At 57.3% G+C, this 23207-nt stretch overlaps 1 protein-coding gene across 21 annotated transcripts in view; it reads right to left on the minus strand.

Moving 5' to 3' along the window:
• LRP5 (LDL receptor related protein 5) overlaps positions 1-23207 on the minus strand; it is a 141143-nt gene that overhangs the window by 65825 nt on the left and 52111 nt on the right. For all 21 annotated transcript variants that reach the window (XR_012422966.1, XR_012422968.1, XR_012422965.1 and 18 more), the window contains 2 exons: positions 21367-21498; positions 43-439 (listed from right to left, as the gene is read on the minus strand). Coding sequence is in view for 16 of the 21 variants with exons in the window: in XM_074013026.1 (XP_073869127.1) it covers positions 43-439; positions 21367-21498 (529 nt within the window). In the remaining 5 variants the exon portion in view is untranslated. The remainder of the gene's footprint in view (positions 1-42; positions 440-21366; positions 21499-23207) is intronic.

Raw genomic sequence — 23207 nt, forward strand, 5'->3', positions numbered from 1 at the left:
TGGCCTGGCCCAGGCTCCAGGCCCCAGTCCCGCCCGTCTTACCCCATCACGGGGTGCAGTGCAATGGCTCGGGGCTCGTCCAGGTCCTCTGATACCAGGATCTTGCGGGAGGTGCCGTTAAGGCGTGTCACCTCGATGCGGTCCGTGCCCGTGTCGGTCCAGTAGAGGTTTCGGGCCACCCAGTCAACTGCGATGCCATCGGGGTCATTGATCTCGGTGTTGACCAGCGTCTGCGCCCCAGACCCATCCAGGTACGCCCTGCGGATGGCCCGCACCTCGTCATCCGTCCAGTAGACATAGCCCTCCAGCGGGTCATAGTCGATGGCAATGGCATGCCGGATGTCATCCACCTGCAGCACAATGTCGGTGAAGTCCGGCGTGTCCAGCGAGATCCTCCGTAGGTCCGTCCGCCGGGCCAGCAGCAGCACCTCCTCGGCTCCTGTGGAGACAGGTGCAGTGGGGTCAGGGGTCAAGGGCCTGCAGCAGGCACAAGACTAGGCCTGGGGTGGGCCGGGCAAGGGAAGACTCAGTCAGGCCCCCAGGGCTCTCCTTGCAAAGGCTGGTGATATTAGGTGACACGCACCCAGCCCATGCTACATGGTCACTCGTTCATCCTCATGACAGCTCTGGGAGGCTGGCACTGTTTGTTTCCTTACTTTACAGATGAGAAAACTGAGGCACAGAGAGGTTATGCACCCAGCTGAGAGCCACACAGCCAGGCCATCAGGCTTCAACCACTGGGTGGGAGCTGCCTCACAGTCCCCCTTGTCTCCTCCCAGCCCCTCTCCTGGCCACAAACCAGCCCCAACCACAAATCCCGCCAGGTACGACCTGCTGGCCATGCTGCTCAGCATGCCCGCCTTGCAGGGCAGACCCGCCTGTGGGCCACGCTGCTCAGTGTCCCCAGCGTGCCCGCCTTGCAGGGCTCACCCTTCTTCCCCAGCTCGATGCCACTTCATCTCTCCCTCCCCTCCACCACCCGAGGGCAGCTTCAAGCCCCAGGATCACACCAGGGGCTCCTAGGCAGGACCAGATGCACCTGTCAAGTGAATCACCCTCTTTACTCATTGCCCAGATGCTCCCGGGCCACCGAGATGAAGGGAAAGCCTGGTTCTGAGGCCTGAGACCTGGAGGCACTGTCAGGAACACCAAGAGCTAACACAGAGTTTCGTGACCACTTGACACACCCAGGCAACACAGGAGCGAGACGAGAAACACCTCCGGGGCATGCGTGCTGGTCACGGCTCGACCCAGGGCCCTGGCTCCTTGGAGGGGGCTCCACCGCGGCCTCCACACAGCTGGCCCATCGGAACATAGCGATGACCCCCAGTAACTCAGACCTGGTTTCTAAATAGGGTCCCACAGAGAACAGCCAAAGCACTATCCGTGCACTTCCAACTAAGTTTCAGAACCACGCCACGAAACACCCACCCCACAGCCACCTGGGCCTCTGCTGCACCCCGGGGCCAAGCCTGCTGCTGGCGGAGCAGCTTGAGGTCAAGCCCCTCCACGGCACGGGTGGGCAGGGTTCAGAGTGGCACTTAGGCAGGTGGATGAGAGGAGAACCTGGTCCTCTCAGGATGTCCCTGCAGACAGGCTGGACACAGCTGGGGACAGGAGGATGCTCAGGTGATTCTGGTCTCAAATAAAAGCCCCCACTCTGGCTGAGGGCAGGATTTGCCAGCCCTCAAGATTTGCATGTGTGAAATCCCCAAGGAAAGTTCTCTCTGCTCCGGGCATCTGTGCCCTGCCTAACTCACCAGCGTGGCCTGACAGCATATGACCGGCACGAGAGAAGCTCAACTCAGACTCCCTCGGGGACCACAGCAACACTCCGAGAGCATCTGAGCAGCATGGCCCAGGGATCAGCTGTGGACGAGGTCCTGCCACTCAGGCCCAGCGGCATGCAAACCCAAGGATCCCTCACCACCCACTCCACAGGACGCATGGAGACCCCCTGACCTTTCAGCCATGGCCCTCCAGTGGGATTCTCAGTTTGCAGGTCGGGCGGATTACAAGATTCTCTTCTGAACCCCCGTGGCCCACCCTCCACATGCTTCTGACCCCCATGGCCCGAGGCTCCACACACAGCAGCACCAGCATTTCTGACTGTGTCCTAGGACCCCCGGTTGGGATTTATCAGAGCTTCCTGCAGAAATTGCAAGTGGAGACCCATGCACACTGGGGCCCCCAGGGTGCCCTATCATCCCGACACAGATCCTGCCAATGCTGCTGGGGTCAGGATGTGGCTCCCTCCCCGAGTTAGGGCATCATCTACTCATTTGTTCCAAACCTTTCTGGTCTCAAGGATGCAGAGCCAAGGTGTTCAGGGTCAGAGACCCCTCCCAGCGTCCTGTGGCCACGACCCTGCACAAGGGCCCGGGTCACAATCTGAAAAGGGGCCCGAGGCTAAACCAGCCCAGAGCCTCCCTCATGCCGTGGCCCCTAGACCTGGCCCTGCAGCCAACTGCCAGGTCTCTTGAGTGCCCTGCCAGGCTGCAGCCTTCAAACAACAGATGGTCCCCTGCGTCCAGGCTCTGGCTCTTGCCAGGAGGAATGCAGAGACTGTTCCAGGATCCCGGCGTCCAACGTTTCAAGGAAGGACAGGAGCCCCTCCTGACTCCTGCTCCAAGCCCCGGAATGTATAATCTGATTCCACCACTAGAGGGCGCCCAGGTGATGGCGACAGCGACACAGGCCCAGGGCTGGGGAAACTGAGGCAGGCAGGCTGGGGACAGTGAGGTGGAGGCAGCACTTGGAAGGTACCCTAAATGCCCAGCTACAATGTAAATATCTGAGAGCCAAATTCAGATCTGGTCAGAGGCATCTGATTCGGTGTATATTGGTAAGGGGAGGGGGAATCTCTGAATTTCAGTAAATTTTCTCTCTCTAGGCTCCACTCCCAAAATGTTCTGTTGACAATGGACCTGTCCTTCAAGGCCCAGGTCACATGGCACCGCCACCTCCTCAGGGAAGCCGTTCCTCCCTGCACCCCAGTGGATGGCCGCCCCGCACCCCCAGTCTACCCCACGACGAGGGCACCACCCCCACTGGCTCATTGGGGTCCTGGCGCAAGCCCCCTGCTCTCCACTGCCCCCAGCACAGCCCCACGCCCACAGCGGCACTACATCCAGGGGATGAGCAGGGAGAATCTGAGACCGAAACCTCTGGGGACTTGGCAGTGTCCGAGTTCCTGTCTAGCTATAACTTGGAGGGGACCAGAGACTCCACTTCATGGAGACAGCTGGGAGAGAGGCAGGACCCAACCCATTTGCCTGAAGCTCTGAGTGAGCTGTGACCAGCACAGAGGTGACCCCGGTGGTGGTGGGGACTCTGTCCAGCTAGGCCAGCAGGGAACAGCTGCAGAGAGAGCGCCAGCAGCCTGGGCTCTGCCAGATGCCTGCCAAGGCTGGTGCCCACAGCTGGCCTCCAGGAGGTTCTGTGGGTAGAGAGGTCCAAGCAGCAGCCATGGTCACGGGGAAGCAGACCTGGGGTTGGGAGGGGCAGGTGCAGGGGACTGTGCCAGGCTATAAAGAAGAGAGGCCAACTCCTTCCCTGGGACCAGCTACGGAGCCTAGGTAGGAGTTTATTTAAACACCAAGGAAGTCAATTGTTTAGAAACTAACAGTTTGGCCAAATGGTTTTCTTTGGGGTTGTTTAAAGAAATAGCCAGACCCACAACGTTGCCTGAAAGTGAAACCTTCCCCGCACCCGAGCCTCCTCCAGGCGGGCTCCTGACCTCTCCCCTTCCTCCCAGCACGCAGGCAGGAGAGAAGGACGACGTCCCTTCCGTGAGGCCAAGCTCAGGGCAGGACCTTGGGGCAAGGGCCAGGCAGGGCACAGCTTCCTAGTAGGCAGCCTTGTCCTCAAAACAAAAAAGTAGTCCCAAGAGATGGCCCCATGTCATGGACATGTCCAGCTCAGCACCATCCATCCCTGCTCACCTCTGTTCCTGACCACATGGACATGCAGGACCTGCGAGGGGCTGCTGTGACACACTGCCGCCAACCAGGTGGCTTTTAACATCAGAAATGTACGCCCCCCCACCGCCCCCGCCAAGGCACACACCCCCAACGTCAAAAGTCAAGCTGTCTGCAGCGACAGACTCCCTCTGAAGACTCCAGGGGAGGATCCTTCCTGGCCTCTTCCAGCTTCTGGTGTTGCAGGAAATACTTGGAGTTCCTTGGCTTGTGGCCTCCATCACACTAAGCCCTGCTCTGCCTCCACGCAGCCTTCACCCCTGAGTGTCAGTGTCTGCTCTCCTGCTCTCATGAGGACACCAGCACCGTGGATAGAGGCCCCCTACTCCAGGGTGACCTCATCCTCGCTTGATAACATCTGCCAAGACCCTGTTTCCAAACTAGGTCACATACACAGGTTCCTGGGGTTAGACCTTCAGCATATCTCCTTAAGGGACACAATTCAGCGTACCCAGCGGTGAGCAGACGGTAATAGGAGCGCTTCAGCGGAAGGCCAGAGGCAAGTGTGCCAGGCAGAGGGGACGGCCTGGGCCACTGTAGGGAGGCTGGACAAAGGGTGGCCCGAACCTGTCGCCGGGGCTGATCTGAGTGTGGAGGCCTGGCACCCACTAGCGTTGGCGTTGCCCCGCCCGCTACAGCTCTCTTCTGAGGCCCCACTGCGTGCAGGACACGCCCCACTGCGTCCAGCTCTGAGCCCAGCCCTGTCCTCCAGGAAGCCTCCTGCAAACAGCCCGCCGTGCGTGCAGCAGATCCCAACCACAAAAGCAAACAGACTGCCACTCTCACACAAAAGCCGGGAAGGAAACGCGCTCAAATGTCAACAGTGGTTATCGTTGGACGGGTCCTATCCTTCCTTCGAGCTGTCGGACAGAGGTCGGCAAGCACTCTGGGAAGGGCCGGAGAGCAAATATTTTCGGTGCTGCGGCCTGCACGGTCTCCTTCCCGCCTCCTCAGCTCTGCCACAGCTGTGGGAAGGCAGTCTGCCTCAGTCAACACAGCTGGGAGCAAACAAAACTTCATTTATGGACACTGAAAAGCGAATTTCGTGTCATTTCCCCATGTCCCAAAACATTATTCTCCCGATTTTCTTCTCAACCATGTAAATATGTAAAAAGCATTCCGAGCTCACGGCCTGTTCCAACTGGCCCCTCGGCCAAATGACTCTCACTCAAGAAGCGTGTGTGACTTTGTTTTTGAGATGGAGCTTCACTCTTATTGCCCAGTTTGGAGTGCAGTGGCGCGATCTCGGCTCACTGCAAGCTCTGCCTCCCAGGTTCAAGCAATTCTCCTGCCTCAGCCTCCTGAGCAGCTGGGATTACAGGTGCCCGCCACCACACCTGGCTAATTTTTTGTAGTTTTAGTAGAGGCGGGGTTTCACCATGTTGGCCAGGCTGGTCTCGAACTCCTGACCTCAGGTGATCTGCCTGCCTCTGCCTCCCAATGTGCTAGGATTACAGGCGTGAGCCACCATGCCCAACCATGTGTGACTTTTATAATATCAGAAAGAAAATTACAATGGGGGAAGGAGGGCAGGTGGGGAAAAGGGGAAGAGGAGAGCGGGAGGAAGGAACTCTCTGTACTTGTCCCTTGATTTTTCTGTACACTTAAAAGCGCTCTAAAACAATGAAGTCTATTAAGGTTGCTTAAAAAATTAAAAGGCATACAAGTCAATAGGGACAACACCAAAACCTGAGCAATAAATGAGCAAAGACTATAAACACAAATTAACGGGAAAAAGAGCAGTCAGTAAACGTGGAAAACGGTAACTTCTCAGTCATCTGCAAATAGAAGGGAGCCGCCCAGAGTTGCTGGTGAGGTGGAAAGGCTTGTTGGACATTTAAGTGGGGGCATCTCCCGCTTCCAGAAGGGCTGTAAAGCACCGCAGGCTTCCTGGCTAGGAGCCTGGGAGCCGCTGACCCCAGCATTTCCTCTCTAAGAACACAGGCAGTTGGGACGCATGGAGGTTCATGCATCCAGACACCACCATGGCTGCATTAGGACAGCAAGACTCAAGGCCAAGAACCTGGAGACAACCAAAACGTCCCCAAATATTTTTGAATAAAATTTACTTATTTTATCTAAACAAGGGTATTCAACGTGATGGGTGATGACACAGGCACAAAACAGCATGCTCTGGAGAAGAGTTAATGAGGTAGGAATTTGCACAAACGACAAATGAAAAAATATCAGACACATTACACACAGTTTGAATGAATCTCCTAAAACTCAATTCATATATTTATTTTATTAATTAATTAATTAATTAATTTTTTTTTTTTTTTTTTTTTTTGAGACAGAGTCTCGCTCTGTTGCCAGGCTGGAGTGCAGTGGCGTGATCTTGGCTCACTGCAACCTCTGCCTCCTGGGTTCAAGCGATTCTCCTGCTTCAGCCTCCTGAGTAGCTGGGATTACAGGCACCCACTACCACACCTGGCTAATTTTTTATTTTTAGTAGAGATGGAGTTTTGCCATGTTGGCCAGGTTGGTCTTGAACTCCCAACCTTGAGTGATCCACACCCCGCCTCCAGCCTCCCAAAGTGCTGGGATTACAGGCGTGAGCCACTGCATCTGACCTTAAAAGTCGATTTTGATACATAAACAGAAAAAAAGCGCACAAGACACATAGACACAGCTAACTCTGGGTGGCAAAATTATGGGTAATATCTATTTTCTTCACTATTTTTTATAATGTTTTCCTTGCTACAGTGAATGTATAAATGTTATTTCATACGAGGAAAGAAAAAAGCCTCTGAAACACTGGTGAATGGGTTTATCCTTAGAGGCTCTCCGTCTCCAAGGGAGATGGGTCGGGATGCTGGGGACCAGGCCCTCTTCCTGGAGCAACGTGGGGGAACGAGCCACCTACCCCGCCACCGAATTGCCTCGGGGTGTGGGTACTGACACCCCAGGCTCATTCAGTTTCCAGGGTCTGAGATCCAGGGTCTGTGCTGATTGACGGGAAGAACGACAGGATATGAGTGGGATGGGGCGAAATAAGCCACCTGCAGCCCCAGGAACTATCTGGCCAGCACATGGTCATCCAGTGGCCTGAGCCACCCCCGCCAGAGCCAGAAGGAGACCCTGCCAACAGGTCCCCAGTGTGCAGGAACTCAGAAGGTCATCACAGTTAATACCCTCCACGCCCCAATGTGGGAAAATAGGTTTTTTTCACAACAAACAAGGTAATTTTTGTTATTTTGGCAAAAGGAGGCAGGGCAGCCCCGGACACCTCCATCCCACCTCATCACCCAGCCGCAGGGCCCCAGCCATCCCTGCAGACAGAGTGGATGACACAACCTTCCTGCACCAAACCAAGTGCAGCTCCCAGGCCACAGGCCACCCAGGAAAGGTCCAGTGCCCCCCGGAGGCTCCCACCGCAGGCCTGCCGCCACAGCCGGCACCACCCCAGGACGGCTCTGTTCTCCCAGCTTCTTCTCACACAGGCGGCAGAAAACTGAGATCCGGGGAAAGCTGAGAATCAGCCTCTGCTGCCCGGATGCCCAACCCCAGCTCTGCTCCCAGCTCCAGGGCCTCCTTCTCAGGGGCCCTTATGGGAGGCAGAGGGCTTTAGCCATCTCCCAGGCCTGGGGCACGTGGGGTGAACAGGGTCACAGTGCAGGCCACTGTCCACTCTGCAGATCCCAAGGCCATAAACAGCCTGGCCGCAGTGGCTTTCCAGCTGGCAGGAGGCCAGATTATTTTTGTTTTTTAGCAATTGATTAAGTTTCTCCACTGCCCCCAGGGGTAAGGGGTGGGGCAAATGCTGCGACCACAGCCCAGCACCTTGACCCGGGAACCTGCGCCAAGTGACCACAGGGTCTCTTTTGACAGAGCACAAGGGAAGTGGCTGGGCCCGATGCTGGCTCTGCTGGAACCTGAGGCCGGCTGCTGTCACCTGCACGGTGCCTGGGGTCTTCCAGCGAGCGCGGAGAGGCTGTGGCCCACCAGGAGCAGCCGGCAGACACCCTGGCCTGCAGTCAGGGGCTCCATCTGCTCAGCTCTAAAACAGGGAAGTCGCTGCTCTGCCTGGGGTCAGGGCAGCCAGAGCACCAAGTCAGAGATGGCCTTGGGAAGGGGCCTGCAGGCGGGTCCCCTCCTCCCCATCCCCTGGTGCCAGCCAGCACCTCCTGTGGCCCCCCACTGCCTGCCTCTGCCTCCACGCCCCACCACAACCTCAGGCCCACAGCTGCGTGGCCACTCCCAGGCAGGCAGTGCCATCCGACGGGCTGTGTGTCTGCTCCCTCCGCAGACAGACCTGACTCTGGCTCCCAGCCCCATCTTGTCACTGAATGACCCTGAGTGAGCAACGTGACCTGCTTCGCACATGTCAGACTCAAGGGGAAATGGGCCCCAGCGAGGTGGGACATGCCCGAGGCCAGGCCCCAGCGAGGTGGGATATGCCCGAGGCCAGGCCCCAGCGAAGTGGGATATGCCCGAGGCCAGGCTCCAGGACACAGACCCTCCTTGTGGGTGGTGGTGGTGTTTTTGAGAGAGAGTCTTGCTCTGCCGCCCAGGCTGGAGTACAGTGGTGTGATCTTGGCTCACTGCAACCTCGGCCTCTCAGATTCAAACAATTCTCCTGCCTCAGCCTCCTGAGTAGTTGGGACTACAGGCGCCTGCTACCACACCCAGCTAATTTTTGTATTTTTAGTAGGGACGGGATTTCACCATGTCGGCCAGGCTGGTCTCGAACTCCTGACCTCAGGTGATCCACCCACCTCAGCCTCCCAAAGTGCTGGGATTACAGGCGTGAGTGACCACGCCAGCCCTCCCTGTGTTATTAAACACTTGCAGCCTCTTGCTGGGCACCCTGGTGAGGGAACACAGCCTCACAAGCGAAATGTGGCATTGTTGGGCAAATGAAGCCTGGGCAGCCTTCTCATCTTTGCCTAAAACTGAAGAATTTAGGGGCGTGGATGTATAAAACAGTTGGTGACTTAAATGAAAAAGAAAGCCACATTCCCCCCTTTAGGCAGGCGGCTCTACTCTTTAAAAGCCAGCACAGGGTGCCTTTCTGAACCCAGGCACACAGTAGGTGTTCAATGAACAGCAGGGGTCACTTGTACTGCCAATGACACCCTGTCTGTGGCCCCTGCAGCTGGCTCCGGCCTGAAGCACAGCTGCGCCCCTCTGCAAGGCCACCCCACTGTACCTGGAAACTCTGTGGAGGCGGCCTTGGGGACCGGCCAGGATGCCCAAGCCCAGATCCCATCTGTGCCCTTCCTCCATAGACCTCAGCGAGCTCTCAGCACTGCGTGCCTCAGGCCCATTTAAGAAGTAGGGCTGGCCAGGCATGGTGACTCACGCCTGTAATCCCAGCACTTTGGGAGGCCAAGGTGGATGGATCACGAGATGGTCAGGAGATCGAGACCATCCTGGCTAATACGGTGAAACCCTGTCTGTACTAAAAATAGAAAAAATTAGCCAGGCGTGATGGCACACACCTATAGTCCCAGCTACTCAGGACGCTAAGGCAGGAGAATCGCTTGAGCTCAGGAGGCAGAGGTTGCAGTGAGCCGAGATCACGCCGCTGCACCCCAGCCTGGGTGATAGAGTAAGACTCTATCTCAAAAAAAAAAAAAAAAAAAAAAAAAAGAAGCAGAGCCGGCCACGAATGACCCCTCACACAGGAGGCGTGCCCAGGTATAGAACTCAGGACCATGACAGCTGCACTAGTCCCCAAGAAACATTACTTCCGTCACCCACTCCGCCTCAGTGGTAGTGGCCAAAATAACGGATTAGAACGGAACCATGTGACAATACCACTGCCCCGAGTGATGGAAGACAGCTGACTATCAGTAGTCCACGCGGCCCCATCTAACACAAGTGCAGGGCGCTCTACAATTTATAAATCCTTTCCCAGACACCGTCCTTTCGACACTCCCAGTTCAGCAAGGCACACGGGGCCTGCATTTCACAGCCACACAGCAGAGGGCTGAGGCTGGAACTCAGACGTTCTGATTTCCATTCGATCACGTCCCCAGAGTTGGCCCCCATTGGAGACGGGGGGCTTCTCTTGACAAAGTCGAGAAAGTCATTGCCAGCTCCACTAAAGACCAAAGAACCTCAAACACTCTTGAAGGTGTTACTGAACTCTTCCAGCCTGTTTCCTGGGTCCTGGTGTTGGTCTCGTGGGACACAGGAAGAGGAAGAAGCCAGCTCTGCTCTAGGGAGTGCACCTGCCACACTCTCAGAGGGCTGGGCGTGGGCAGAGGAGCCATGTGCAGGAGCGGGGTCTGGATGGAGGGGTGCTGTGGCAGGGGGCAGGGGAAGGGTGCTCCGGGTGGCGGGCACAGCACAAGCAGGGGCAGGGAGGTCCGCACTCGGATGTGCGCAGGGAGAGGCAAACCGTGCATTTCCATTGCAATAGGCAGTAAAACGTAGAAAAACAGAGTGGGGGCCGGGAAGGGAGTCAGAGACTTCTAGTGTCTCTCTGCAGGTGAGTGGCGGCCGAGGTGTCAGCTCAGCATACCTGGGGCCCGGGGCTGTGTCTTCTATCACTGACCTCAGGGCACACGGAACTAGGCAGGGAGAGCAGAGGCACAGGGCACGGTCAGTGAAACCAAACAAGGAGTCATCACCAAATGCAGAAAGGGCAAGGAGTGCCCACAGCCACACAGGGGCTTTGTCTGTGCAACATAGGGGTCCCACCAGGGCCTGCACCCTGCAAGCACAAAACTCGCCTCTGAAGATAAAGGGAAGCTGCTGGAGCTGCGGAGGTGGTCTGGGGTCAGCACAGAGCTGGGCTTATGCTGCAGTCACAAGGGGGACACGGAAGAGGCTGCAGGGTACAAAACCAGTGGCCGGAGTGACCACAGTCTAACTCTGAGCCTGTGGAAAGGGCACCCACAGAGTTCACCCACCCAAGAGGTGCCATTCACCTGTGCCCCCACCCCACAGTGACAGCGTTCTCTAGGAATATGGTGCGCCCCTCTCCTCTTGCATCAGCCCTGAAAGTGAGTATTCAGGCCAAAAAGCAGAAGAGCACAGCTGCATGGTTCTATTTCCATTTAGTTCTGGAACAGGCAACGCTAATCCACAGTGATAGAAGTCAGGAGAGTGGTGGAGGGGGCGGGGGTTGAGGACAGCAAAGGGGCACCGGGAGCTTTCCCAGTGGCGGAAATGTTCTTGTCTGGACCGGGTAGCAGTCATGCAGACATACGCAGCTGTCAAAGTTAATCCAAATGTACACGTTAAAATGTGTGCGTTTTATTGCCTGCAAGTTATACCTCAATTAAAAAAATAAAGTTAGCACTCAGGCTTCTTCCACAACTTCCTGAACCGTGCGAGCTGATTTTCTTGCTATTAAAAATTCACGGTCCATGGCTGAGAACAGCAGCTGCCTTCTGTTTGCAAAGTCAACGCCAATCACTGCCCGGCAGCGGCAGACTCGGCCCCTCAGGACCTCCTTTCTTTTTTCCCTTTGACCTACTTCCCTGATAAGTGACAGGACAGCCAGACTCTGGGAACAAACGCCCGTTATTCGGCCCCGAGCTGAGCAGGCCCTGCTCCCTGGGCTAATCCGCCCGGACAGACGGATGGACGTGAGGGGCTTTGCCGTCGGCTCCAGCTGTCAGTCTGCCTGTCAGACTCCACAGTGGCCCCCTCTGTTCCTCCCGCCGCCCCCACTCCATCCCCGACTTCTTTTTGTTTCCTGTCTCTGACAGACGAACATCTGTTAAAACTCTGTCTGGGTGAGCTGTGGCCGGCGGCCCGCAAATCCCCAAGCCGCACCCCAGCCTCATCTGGGCGCTGCCGGGAGCCCTGCCTGGCCACCCTCTGGACACGGCCCCGAGAGCCGCCGGCCTGGGCATGTGTGGTCCGAGTGGCAGGGCGCACGCCGCTAAGCCCACTGCCCAAAGGCCCCCAAGCAGGAGGCATGTGCGGGCGATGAAAGTCAAAGCAACAGGGTCACGTTCCACAGAGGATGGGGCTAGAGGGGTGGCCGTGAGGGACAGCAGCTTCCAAGGACGGTGGTGGCAACTCCCAAATAAGGCCCCACTCCTGCTGTTTTTAGCTCATTCCACATAATTGGAAAAACATGGCAGAAACCGAAGCCAGCTGCTGCCTCGGTCCCGGGGCTGTGTGGAGGGGGTGGGGAGGCCGGGAGGCCCAGGCTCTGCACTCCACTGCCAGGGAGGAGAGTAACTCTGAGCTGCAGAGAGCAGAATCGCAGCCACCGTGGTCCCACAGAGCCCCAGCCACGCTGGGTGGCAGAGGGCTGCTCGCAGGACATACCTGCCCTGTCTCATGGGGGTCACTTCAGGAGGGGCGAGGGAGCCAGGACACAGACAGCCCAGGGCCGGCGGTCACCCTGCAGCTCAGAGGCCACGCAAACAGTGCTGCCCTGAAGGCACACAGCAGTGCAGGGACCCCCCCCCCCACGCATCCTCACCTCTTGGAGGCTGCCTGTGTGCCCCTGGGAATGCTGCTCCCCGTCCCTTGGGGTCCCGGCGTGACCACCCTCTCAGCCCCTTCCTTGGGGAAGGCACCCGACTCCCCCGACCCGGGTGGCTTTCATTTACTCAAAATCAGGAAAAAGCAGAATTCAAGACATCACAGAAATGTCTTTGCCTGTAACTCCATGAAAGATAAATGGTCAGACACCCTGGAGGGAGTCCTGGGGACCCTCGAGTCTCACCTGAGGCTCTGGCTTCAAACCCCGAGATGTTTCCGGCCGTGCCAGCGCTGCCCCCCACAACCTGCCACACACGGCCCTCCCTGGGGAACTCGCAGATCTGGCCCCACCTGACCACCCCGTTCCTTCTCGTGGGCTGGGTGGTTTGGGGTGGGGCCGGGGACTCTGGATGTGTCATAAGAGTCTGAGTGTTTCTGACACGGCCAGGCCCTGCCCCCATGCTGGCCTTCGCCCCACAGGAAAGGGAGCCACATGCCTGGAGCGCCCAGCACACCCCACTCTGTCCTCCCCAGGTTGCCTGCCAGCCGTGTAAGCCGTTCTCCCCATTGCCCCTTCACCCCTCCTCAGCTCCCCTGGCAGCACCCAGCCTTGGAGGCGGCTTCTGATTACAACCTCCGAAGGAGGACTCGCTCCCTCGGCACTGACCCAGACGGCCTGCATCATTGCGCTGCTCAGCACGACCCACACAGCCTTCCTCCAAACCCCATGGATGGGGGAGTATAATCACCCCCTTTCTACCAATGGAGAAACTGAAGCTCAGAGAGGCTGTCACCTTCCTAAGGTCCCAATATGATGACAAAAAATAGAAAGCTGGCCCGCAAGTGGAACTAGGTGCTCCAAGTCCCGGGTCTGCCTGACACCGCACCTCCTCACCACCACAGTCCCGGGTGTGCCTGACACCGCACCTCCTCGCCACCACAGTCCCGGGTGTGCCTGACACCGCACCTCCTCGCCACCACAGTCCCGGGTGTGCCTGACACCGCACCTCCTCGCCACCACAGTCCCGGGTGTGCCTGACACCGCACCTCCTCGCCGCCACAGTCCCGGGTCTGCCTGACACTGCAATTCCTCCCCACCACAGTCCCGGGTCTGCCTGACGCCACACCTCCTCCACCACAGTCCCGGGTCTGCCTGACACCACACCTCCTCGCCACCACAGTCCCGGGTCTGCCTGACACCACACCTCCTCGCCACCACAGTCCCGGGTCTGCCTGACGCCACACCTCCTCCACCACAGTCCCGGGTCTGCCTGACGCCATACCTCCTCGCCACCACAGTCCCGGGTCTGCCTGACACCACACCTCCTCGCCACCACAGTCCCGGGTGTGCCTGACACCACACCTCCTCGCCACCACAGTCCCGGGTCTGCCTGACACCGCACCTCCTCGCCACCACAGTCCTGCGTCTGCCTGACGCCACACCTCCTCGCCACCACAGTCCCGCGTCTGCCTGACGCCACACCTCCTCGCCACCACAGTCCCGGGTCTGCCTGACACTGCACCTCCTCGCCACCCCGGTCCCGGGTCTGCCTGACGCCGCACCTCCTCACCACCACAGTCCCGGGTCTGCCTGACACTGCAATTCCTCCCCACCACAGTCCCGCATCTGCCTGATGCCACACCTCCTTGCCACCACGGTCCCGGGTCTGCCTGACGCCGCACCTCCTCACCACCACGGTCCCGCGTCTGCCTGACGCCACACCTCCTCGCCACCACGTTCCCGCGTCTGCCTGACGCCACACCTCCTCGCCACCACGGTCCCGGGTCTGCCTGACACTGCAATTCCTCCCCACCACAGTCCCGGGTCTGCCTGACACCACAGCTCCTCCACCACAGTCCTGCATCTGCCTGACGCCGCACCTCCTCGCCACCACGGTCCTGGGTCTGCCTGAGGCCGCACCTCCTCGCCACCACAGTCCTGGGTCTGCCTGACACCACACCTCCTCCACCACGGTCCTGGGTCTGCCTGACACCGCACCTCCTCGCCACCACAGTCCTGGGTCTGCCTGACACTGCAATTCCTCCCCACCACAGTCCCGGGTTTGCCTGACACCACACCTCCTCGCCACCATGGTCCCGGGTCTGCCTGAGGCCGCACCTCCTCGCCACCACAGTCCCGGGTCTGCCTGACACTGCATTTCCTCAACCCAGTCCTTGGCCGGCTCCCAACTACAAAGCAAGTCATGTCCTCCATCCTGACTCCTCTCGGCCTAAACATCACTCCCAATGCCTCCCTCTGGAAGAGGCACAAGGCCCACCAGCACAGCCTCCTTCATTACTCGCATTTCCGCTAGCCCAGGGCCAGCTCTGGAGCCCTCACCACGGGGCCTCTATCCTTCACCCCCGGACACTGGACCTCACCAACCTATAGCCAGGAGGAGATCCCCGTGTGACCCCAGGGCCTCCTCTGCCCGACTCTGAATTTCATTGCTCAACGTGACACTTCGGAAGGCTCCCTGGGCACTGGCAGCCCTCCACAGGCACCGCTCCTTCCGGCCAGCTCTGACGTCCTGGCTGGCGAGGTGCCCTGCATGAGGCCTCTGCCCACTGGGACCTCAGAGCCGTGCCGTCAGCTGCAACAAGCAACAGAATTTCACGTTTTCTTCACGTTGCCCCTGGGTGAGCAGCTGCTATCTCCAGGTGGTTTTCGGTCGAGGCGAGGTGTCCCGTCAGCAGCCACGCTGCACAGCTAATTCATGCCTGCCGGGTGCACAGCCACAGCACCAACAGGCGCCTGCAGCCTGGAAAGCCACAGAGGAAAGAACAGCGACTGTGCTCAGGTGACAAGACTGTGGTCTCTTAACAAAACACTTTCCTTTAATGTGATATTTTAGGGCAAGGAATAAAACCCGGAGGACAGGACATTTGGATACTAAAGCCCCAGGATGCCACGTGCGTGGTCTGCTTTGTGACGTCTGAAGCCCATGCCCCATTCTGGCCCCGCTCACAGGTCCGTCTCTGACTCACCAACTTCAATGCCAGGCTGTGCCTGTCCTCCAACCAGAACATGACTTCCTTAAGGACAAAGCCGTTTCTCACCCATCCCCATCTCCCTCTGGATTAAGAAATATGGAAAGATCTTCTAAAACCATCTCAAATCTGCAGAGAGCCACCTTGGTGACAAACCCCTGAAACGCTTCTGAGAAGAGTTTAGGTTTCTTCTCAACTCTAAAACCTCTAGAAAACTCTATCTCCCCTTTTCCACACCAGCTGCCCCTGGAACACTTCAGCTTCAAAAGGATCCAGGGCAGGGAGACAGAGAAGCCAGAATCCACACCCAGCACCAGCCAGTTAATTAACGGGAAGCGGGTGGGGCCCATCTCCAGGCAGCCCTGAGGTCAGGCTGGGGAACCGTGCTTACAAAAACAGTGAACTGAAACGCTCACATCCTCATGCAAAACCAGACTCCCGGTTGCATCTTTCTGTGTCATCGAGGAGCTTTTTTCTCCCTTTGACAGAACACCCTATACACAGCATCTGGAACCAAAGCAGCAAGATTCAGGCTCAGAGTAAAACAGTCCCTGCACTGGCTGCATGTGGATGTTCCCAGCCCAGAGTCCCACCCAAGCAGGGCGTCTAAATGACACAAAATGGTTTTCTCCTGCATGCCACTCACACTCCAACTGAGTTATGTGTAAAAGTGCCTCTCACGGCTGGGGGCAAAAACAGTTCCCACAAGACCAGAGAAAGGTGCCCCCTGACGGCTGAGTCTCCAGGGAGCGTGGAGCTGCGTGCTCAGCCCTCGCAGCCCTGATGGCTCTGGAATGGGAAAGCTTCCAACAGGAAGCACAGGGCTTTCTGCTAATCCAGCGGTCCAGCCCCACAGGTGTCTGTGGTGTCAGCTCCACGCCACAGAGCCCAGGGCTGGGGCCAGAGCCAACAGGCCCCCTGCCAGCCTGCAGGGGCCTCCTCCTCTGGGTAACCCAACCACCCACTGTGAGCGCAGGCAGCCTCCTCTAATCACCACAGGGCCTGTCCCAACCCACCCCACCCACCCCTTGCTGGAAAATGAGCCCTGAGGACTCCCCAGGGCTGCTCTGGGTCTGGACACGGAGACAGGATGTGACATTCGCAGAAGGAGTGCAATGCCCTTGAAGGGCTCAGCCACGGGCAGCCAGTCCCCAGGGCTCAGAAGGCCCAGCTGTCAGAATCCTGGGAGCCAGCAAAGAGCCAGGGGCTCCACCTAAGTCTATGGCCCCTGCCTCTTCTGGTTGGGAAAGAAAGCAACACCCCTTTACCAGCTCCCAATGACAGCCCACTCCCCCAGGTGTGAGAGGATTCTGGGACGATGCAGGCAAACCTGGACCCTGAGCGAACCTGCCCCAGCTCTCACGGGCCTGGCACCAGCCACAGCACCTAAGACGCTGGTCATGGTGACAACATGACGGTGATAAGGGCATGGACAGTGGACAAGGCAGCTGGACACTGGGCACCCACTGCATGCCAGGCATCCGGCATGGCACCGTCCACCCCTTGATGAGCAGCGGCCCTTTGCAAGCCAGGGTAGCCTGGGCAAGTTATTTGGGGGTCTCCAAGCTTGTCCAGCTGTGCAACTTCACTGAGCCATGAGTCTGGGGTTTTATCAGGGCCCATCAGAGTTCCTGGAACTCTGACGCATGAGGGAGCCACACAGGGACCCTTAACAAAAGCTCCCTGGGCAACATGTTCTCTTGCCTCAGTCTCCCACAAAGCTGTGATTACAGGTGCACCACTGCCGCCCAGCTAAGTTTTGTATTTTTAGTAGAGACGGGGTTTCACCATGTTGGCCACCATGTTGGCCAGACTGGTCTTGAACTCCTGACCTCGAATGACCCTTCCACTGTTGGGGCAAGGCACCTGACAGGCACGACTGCACAATCTGCTTGCTGTGGGGGCTGTGTCCCTTCCCCATTCCTTGGACAAATGTCCACACCCAGCCTTGCTTTGACACCCTGAGAGCAGAGATGGTGACCACACCTGCTTCCTACATGTCCATTGCTCTCCAGGGCAGATATTCCCAACAGATGCAACACAGCATTTAGGCAGACATCACCAATCGATGGTGGCAACACACACCAGGCCCTGCGCCCTCTAACTCCAGTGGCCAGACCCCAAGCCAGCTCTCACCTGCCCACCCCCAACCCACAGCAGTGAGACTCAGAAATGGCAAAAACACAAAGAGAACAGACATGCCCCATAGCAGTAGGACGGTTAAAAGACATGTCTTGATAAGATATCATTCAGACAGGCCAGGCGCGGTGGCTCACGCCTGTAATCCCAGCACTTTGGGAGGCCAAGGCGGGTGGATCACGAGGTCAGGAGATCGAGACCATCCTGGCTAACACGGTGAAACCCCGGCTCTACTAAAATACAAAAAAAATTAGCCGGGCATGGTGGCGGGTGCCTGTAGTCCCAGTTACTCAGGAGGCTGAGGCAAGAGAATGGAGTGAACCCAGGAGGCGGAGCTTGCAGTGAGCCGAGATCGCACCACTGCACTCCAGCCTGGGAGACAGAGCGAGACTCCGCCTCAAAAAAAAAAAAATCAAGATATAATTCAGGCATAGGCCAGGCACAGCGGCTCCTGCCTGTGATCCTAGAACTTCGGGAGGCTAAGGTAGGCAGATCCCCTGAGGTTAGGAGTTCGAGACCAGCCTAGCCAACGCGGTGAAACCCTGTCTCTACTAAATATACAAAAATTAGCCAGGCATGGTGGTGGGCGCCTGTAATCCCAGCTGCTTGGGAGGCTGAGGCAGGAGAATCACTTGAACCTGGGAGGTGGAAGCTACTGTGAGCCACTGCACTCCAACCTGGGTGACAAAACAAGACTCCGTCTCAAAAAAAAAAAAAAAAAAAAGATATCCTTCAGGCACTAAAACTCATGTCTTTGATACATATTTACCTCCTGCAATCACAAACGCTTCTGCAATGCATAAAGTGAAATAAATAGCAGGAAGCCTTATGGTTCAATCACACAGGCACACAGTCACATACAAAAAAAATGCAGGAAGGGCCAGGGAACAAAAAAGCAACAGAAGATAAGATGTGGAGACAGACACACCGAGAGAGTAAGAGACCACCTCCAGAACTCCCTCAGCTTCGCAAACACACAGCGCAGGGCCCGTTACAGAATCTGTGGGGACTGCTGCAAAATGGGAGTGCAGAGAGCCCCTTACTCAAAAGGTAGGAATTTCAGGTCAACAACAGAGCTCACCTCATGTGACTACATAGGTCGCACAGCCCGGGAAGTCGGTCCCGACACCAACACGCTCCTGCCTCAGAGCCGCCGCACATGCTGTTCCTTCTCGCCTTTCCCTCTTTTAGTCCTTCAGATCTCAGGCCTCCAGGGAGAAACTCCTGGCCTGCCGGTTCAGGCGGCCACGGCCCCAGTATAGGAGTCTCCAACTCAGCCCCTGCTGTGTCCCATACCTGACCCAGGTCTGTCCTGACTATGTCCATTTGTGCGCCGGCTTGCTTCCTGACACAGCCCCCACCACACGTGCACCTCGGGGCAGGGGAACAGGCCCAACTCATTAACTGCTTTCTTCTCAGATATTTTCTGGAATATTTGTGGATATTGGGGAATGTATATGTGCCACCTTCCACCTTTTCCAGATTGGACAGGATGAGCTGCCTTTTTTGTTTTTGCTTTTTTTTGAGACTCTGTCGCCCAGGCTGGAGTGCAGTGGTGTGATCTCGGCTCACTGCAAGCTCCGCCTCCCGGGTTCACTCCTGCCTTAGTCTCCCAAGTAGCTGCGATCACAGGCCTGTGCCACTACTGCCTAGCTAATTTTTGTATTTTTAGTAGAGATGGGGTTTCACCATGTTGGCCAGGCTGGTCTTGAACTCTTGACCTCAAATGACCCACCTGCCTCGGACTCCCAAATTGTTGGGATTACAGGTGTGAGCCACTGCGCCTGGCCCGAGCTGCCTGTTCTAAACCTGTGCCGTGTTCCGGTGATTCTCTCTCTGCTCCGTCCCCTGGCCCTGACTGTGGTGGCCGCTCTCTGCCGTCATGAGCCCATATGTCCTCATTCTTTCCCTTTCCGCCAGGACTTCGACCGACACTGCAGAACGCAGGGTCCAGCTCCAGCACTGAGTTCAGCCTCTTCTCACCAACAGACAGACAGGAAGGAGAGAAAACAAACTCTGGGAAGGCCAAAGTTCCCGGGCAGCCAGTCGGCCAAGCATCCTTCTCTGCTGAGGCTTATGCAGCCGAGGCACCCCCTCCTTCAGGGAGCAGGCAGGGTCCTGGGGCAGTCTGTGAGGGAGAGCAGGGCCTTGCTCCACCAGGGCCCAGGTATGGAGCAGTAGCAAACTCATGCCTCTGGGAGCCAGACCCCACCTGCTTGAACCTACTATGCCACCTGCTGTGGGTGACCCCAGGCCAGTGACTTGCCCTAGCCTCCTCTGTAAACAAGGGGCTCATCCAACCTGGTCAAACCTCCTCCCACTCAAGGGTCTTTAATCCACCCTTAATCTGCTTGGTCCAAACTCCTGGTGTCGCCAGGTCACTCACGAGGCAGCTCATCTGGACTCCTTCCCTGGGTCCAGTTTCTCTCTCAACATTGCCTTTGAGGCCGAGGTAAACGGTAAACAGTGAAGGGCCCCAGAGGTGATGGAGGAGTGGGTGTCCAAGACACTCACCCTTTCTAATGCACCAACTCCCTCGTGGACTCGCTTGTGCTGTCTCCCCACCCACCCAGCCCCAGAAACCCGAGTATGAGCACCAGAGGCCCAGGATTCTGTCTGCACCGCGGGGTCCCCAGTGCCTCGGAGCAATGCTGGCACACGGCAAGTGCTTGACAAATGCCTGCTGAACGAGCAAATGGATGGATGAATGAATGAATGAGCAAGCAGATGAATGACTGGGGTGCTGTCCAGAGCCATGAGGACTAGGCTGCCCAAGTCCCCATTTCTCAAATTCTCCTTCTCCCCACTTGGGAAACAAGATGCTCGGTGGGGGAGACTCTCCAACCATCCCCCTGCAGTAGCCGGCACAGAGGACAGACCCTTTTAAGAAACAGCCATGTCTTCATTAAAGATGCTCTGCTCTCAGAAAGAGAAAGACAAATACGAACCTGGAAAGTCCTCACCAACAGCAGGACCCCTGCCAGGGAGCAGAGAAAAGACCCATGCGCCACGGGCACCGCAACCACACACACACCCCGGCCGCTGCACACAAGTACAGACCCTAGCCGGGGAGGGCAGAGGGACCAGGAAACTGTCCCTAGAGTCAGGACCCCCATGTGCTCAGACAGCAGTGGGAGCAAGGAGATTTCTCCACCCATTGGATACCAGGAGAGTCCTTCTAGGGGGCCCCACACTGAGACTCTGCCCCTTAGAACTCTCCCTGAGTGTGGAAGCCAGCCCACTTGGAAGCCCCTTGCCCTCCTGAGTGGGACACTGTTACAGGAAGCAGACCCTGTCCCCCACCACCTTCTGCAAGCTGGGCCCCATCACGCTACAGAAATGGGGAGGACTGGTACCAGGGATGGCGCTTTCCTGACACCTCTCGTTACCCCCTTGCTTGCCAGGCCCCAGGGTCAGTCCCAGAGGCCAGACCGGCTACCCCAGGCCCAGAAGCATCCCCGAAGGCAAGCTGCATCCTCAACCTGTGTAACTTCCTGAAGGGCCCGCCCCGAACTGACACCTGGAAAGAAAGATCCTCAGCCAGTGACCCAGAGGAGAAGAGCCATGCCCCACTGCAGCACAGTACGAGGAAGCACCAAGCGCCTGAGGACCAAGGCGGAGAGTGAAAAACTGGGAAAATATCTGGGGCAAAAAAAAAATAAAACAGGATTGACCTCCTGGGCTCAAGCGATCCTCCCAACTCAGAGTCCCGAGTAGCTGGGACCACAGATTTGAATCACCACACCTGCCGAGTGGATCATTTTGAACGGGTTTGCCAAGGTTCCTTCTGGGACAACTGGCCGCAGCCCATTCCCGCCAGGCCTCGCCCCACCCGCCCCGTCCCGTCCCGCCGGCTCACCTGCCTTACACGTCCTGCCGTTGTCCTGCAGCTGCACACCCGTGGGACAGGCACATGTGTAGAAAGGCTCCCTTGGGGACAGCAGGCACAGGTGGGAGCAGCCGCCATTGTCCTCCTCACAGCGAGTGTGGACTGGGAAAACCAGGACAGAGTGAGAGAAGGTTCCAGAAGAAGACCGCCACTTGTTTCTGAATGAGTCTCATCCTGCCTCCTCGTCCCCCATGACAGCCCCCAGTGTCCCTCTGCCCAAATGCCAGCCTCAAGTGGCATCAGGGACCTCCCCGCGGGCACCATTCCACCTCCTGCCTCATCGCTGGCCCCCTCCACATCGGGCCCTCAGCCCGGCCAGACGGCCTGCAATTTCCCCAAAACCAGCTGTGACCTTCCTGGCCACCCTCACACCCAGACGTGACCTGCCCGTGGAGTGGCATCCTCCCTACCTGCTCCCTCCCACAAGCTCCTATGACTAGAAAACCCTCCCTAGCTTCTCAGGGCCCTGAAAGGACACCCCTCTGCAAAGGGTGCCCCCCACACTCCAACGGCAGGGGTCAGGACCTGCCCGTGTGGTAGTGACGGAAACCCCAGAAAGAGTGGGCTCCTGGGCAAAAGGCTTGTCTTGTCTTTGTGCTATGTGTGGACGCAGCAGCTTCCACAGGAACACTGTCCCTCTTGCTGGGATGGCCAAGCTTGTCACTCTCCCAAGCCCTCTATGACCAACAGCAATTGAAGGGAACTCAATAAATGCTTCCAGCACTTCATTCAAACCAGGGGAAAGCTGGGGTGTATCAGCCCCATAATATGGATATAACTGGAACAACAAACTCACCAAAATGAACCTCTCCCTCCCTCATGCTGCCCCAAGTGTAGAAGGGTTTTGTGCCCATGACTTTCTCACCAGGAAACAGCTCCAGAGAGCCCCACCCTCCTCTGTCCTGCTCTGGGAACAGCTGCCACCCCTAGGCCCCACCTTTCAATTCAAAGTCCAAACCTTCCATAATGGCTTCACCAGAAATCTCCATCCCTGGTCCCTGTGGGGGTGGGTCACTGTCCCCAGAGCCACAGCCCCACTGTCACAGAAGCTGGTGAATTTCACCATCAGGGACCTCTGTCACAACCCTGCGTGGCCCCCAGGCTGAGAACTGCTGATTCTGAGCAGGTTATTCATTGATAAATATGCAACTTGCATGGCCAAGCATGGTGGCTCATACCTGTGACCCCAGCACTTTGGGAGGTCAAGGTGTGAGGACCACTGGAGCCCAGGAGTTTGAGACAAGCCTGGGCAACATGGCAAAATCTCATCTCTATTAAAAATACATACACGTGGCCGGGCGCAGTGGCTCACGCCTGTAATCCCAGCACTTTGGGAGGCCAAGGCGGGCGGATCACGAGGTCAGGAGATTGAGACCATCCTGGCTAACACGGTGAAACCCCGTCTCTACTAAAAATACAAAAAATTAGTCGGGCGCGGTGGCGGGCGCCTATAGTTCCAGCTACTCAGGAGGCTGAGGCAGGAAAATGGTGTGAACCCGGGAAGCGGAGCTTGCAGTGAGCCAAGATTGTACTACTGCACTCCAGCCTGGGTGACAGAGCGAGACTCCGTCTCAAAAAAAAAAAAATACACATACATATATATATATATTTTTTAATATCCATACACACACACACACACACACACACACACACACACACAACTTCTGGGCCTTGAAAACAAGGCAAGCTTCCTTGGGAATCCCCTTGCCACTGCTGAACCTGAAACAGCCCCCACAAGCTCTGCACAGGGGCCCTCTGCAGGCCCGTGCCCCCCAGCCAGCCACATACTCTGCACACATCTCCCTTCACTG

This window comes from Macaca fascicularis, chromosome 14 (genome assembly GCF_037993035.2).
Source record: "Macaca fascicularis isolate 582-1 chromosome 14, T2T-MFA8v1.1".
NCBI classification, from domain to species: domain Eukaryota; kingdom Metazoa; phylum Chordata; class Mammalia; order Primates; family Cercopithecidae; genus Macaca; species Macaca fascicularis.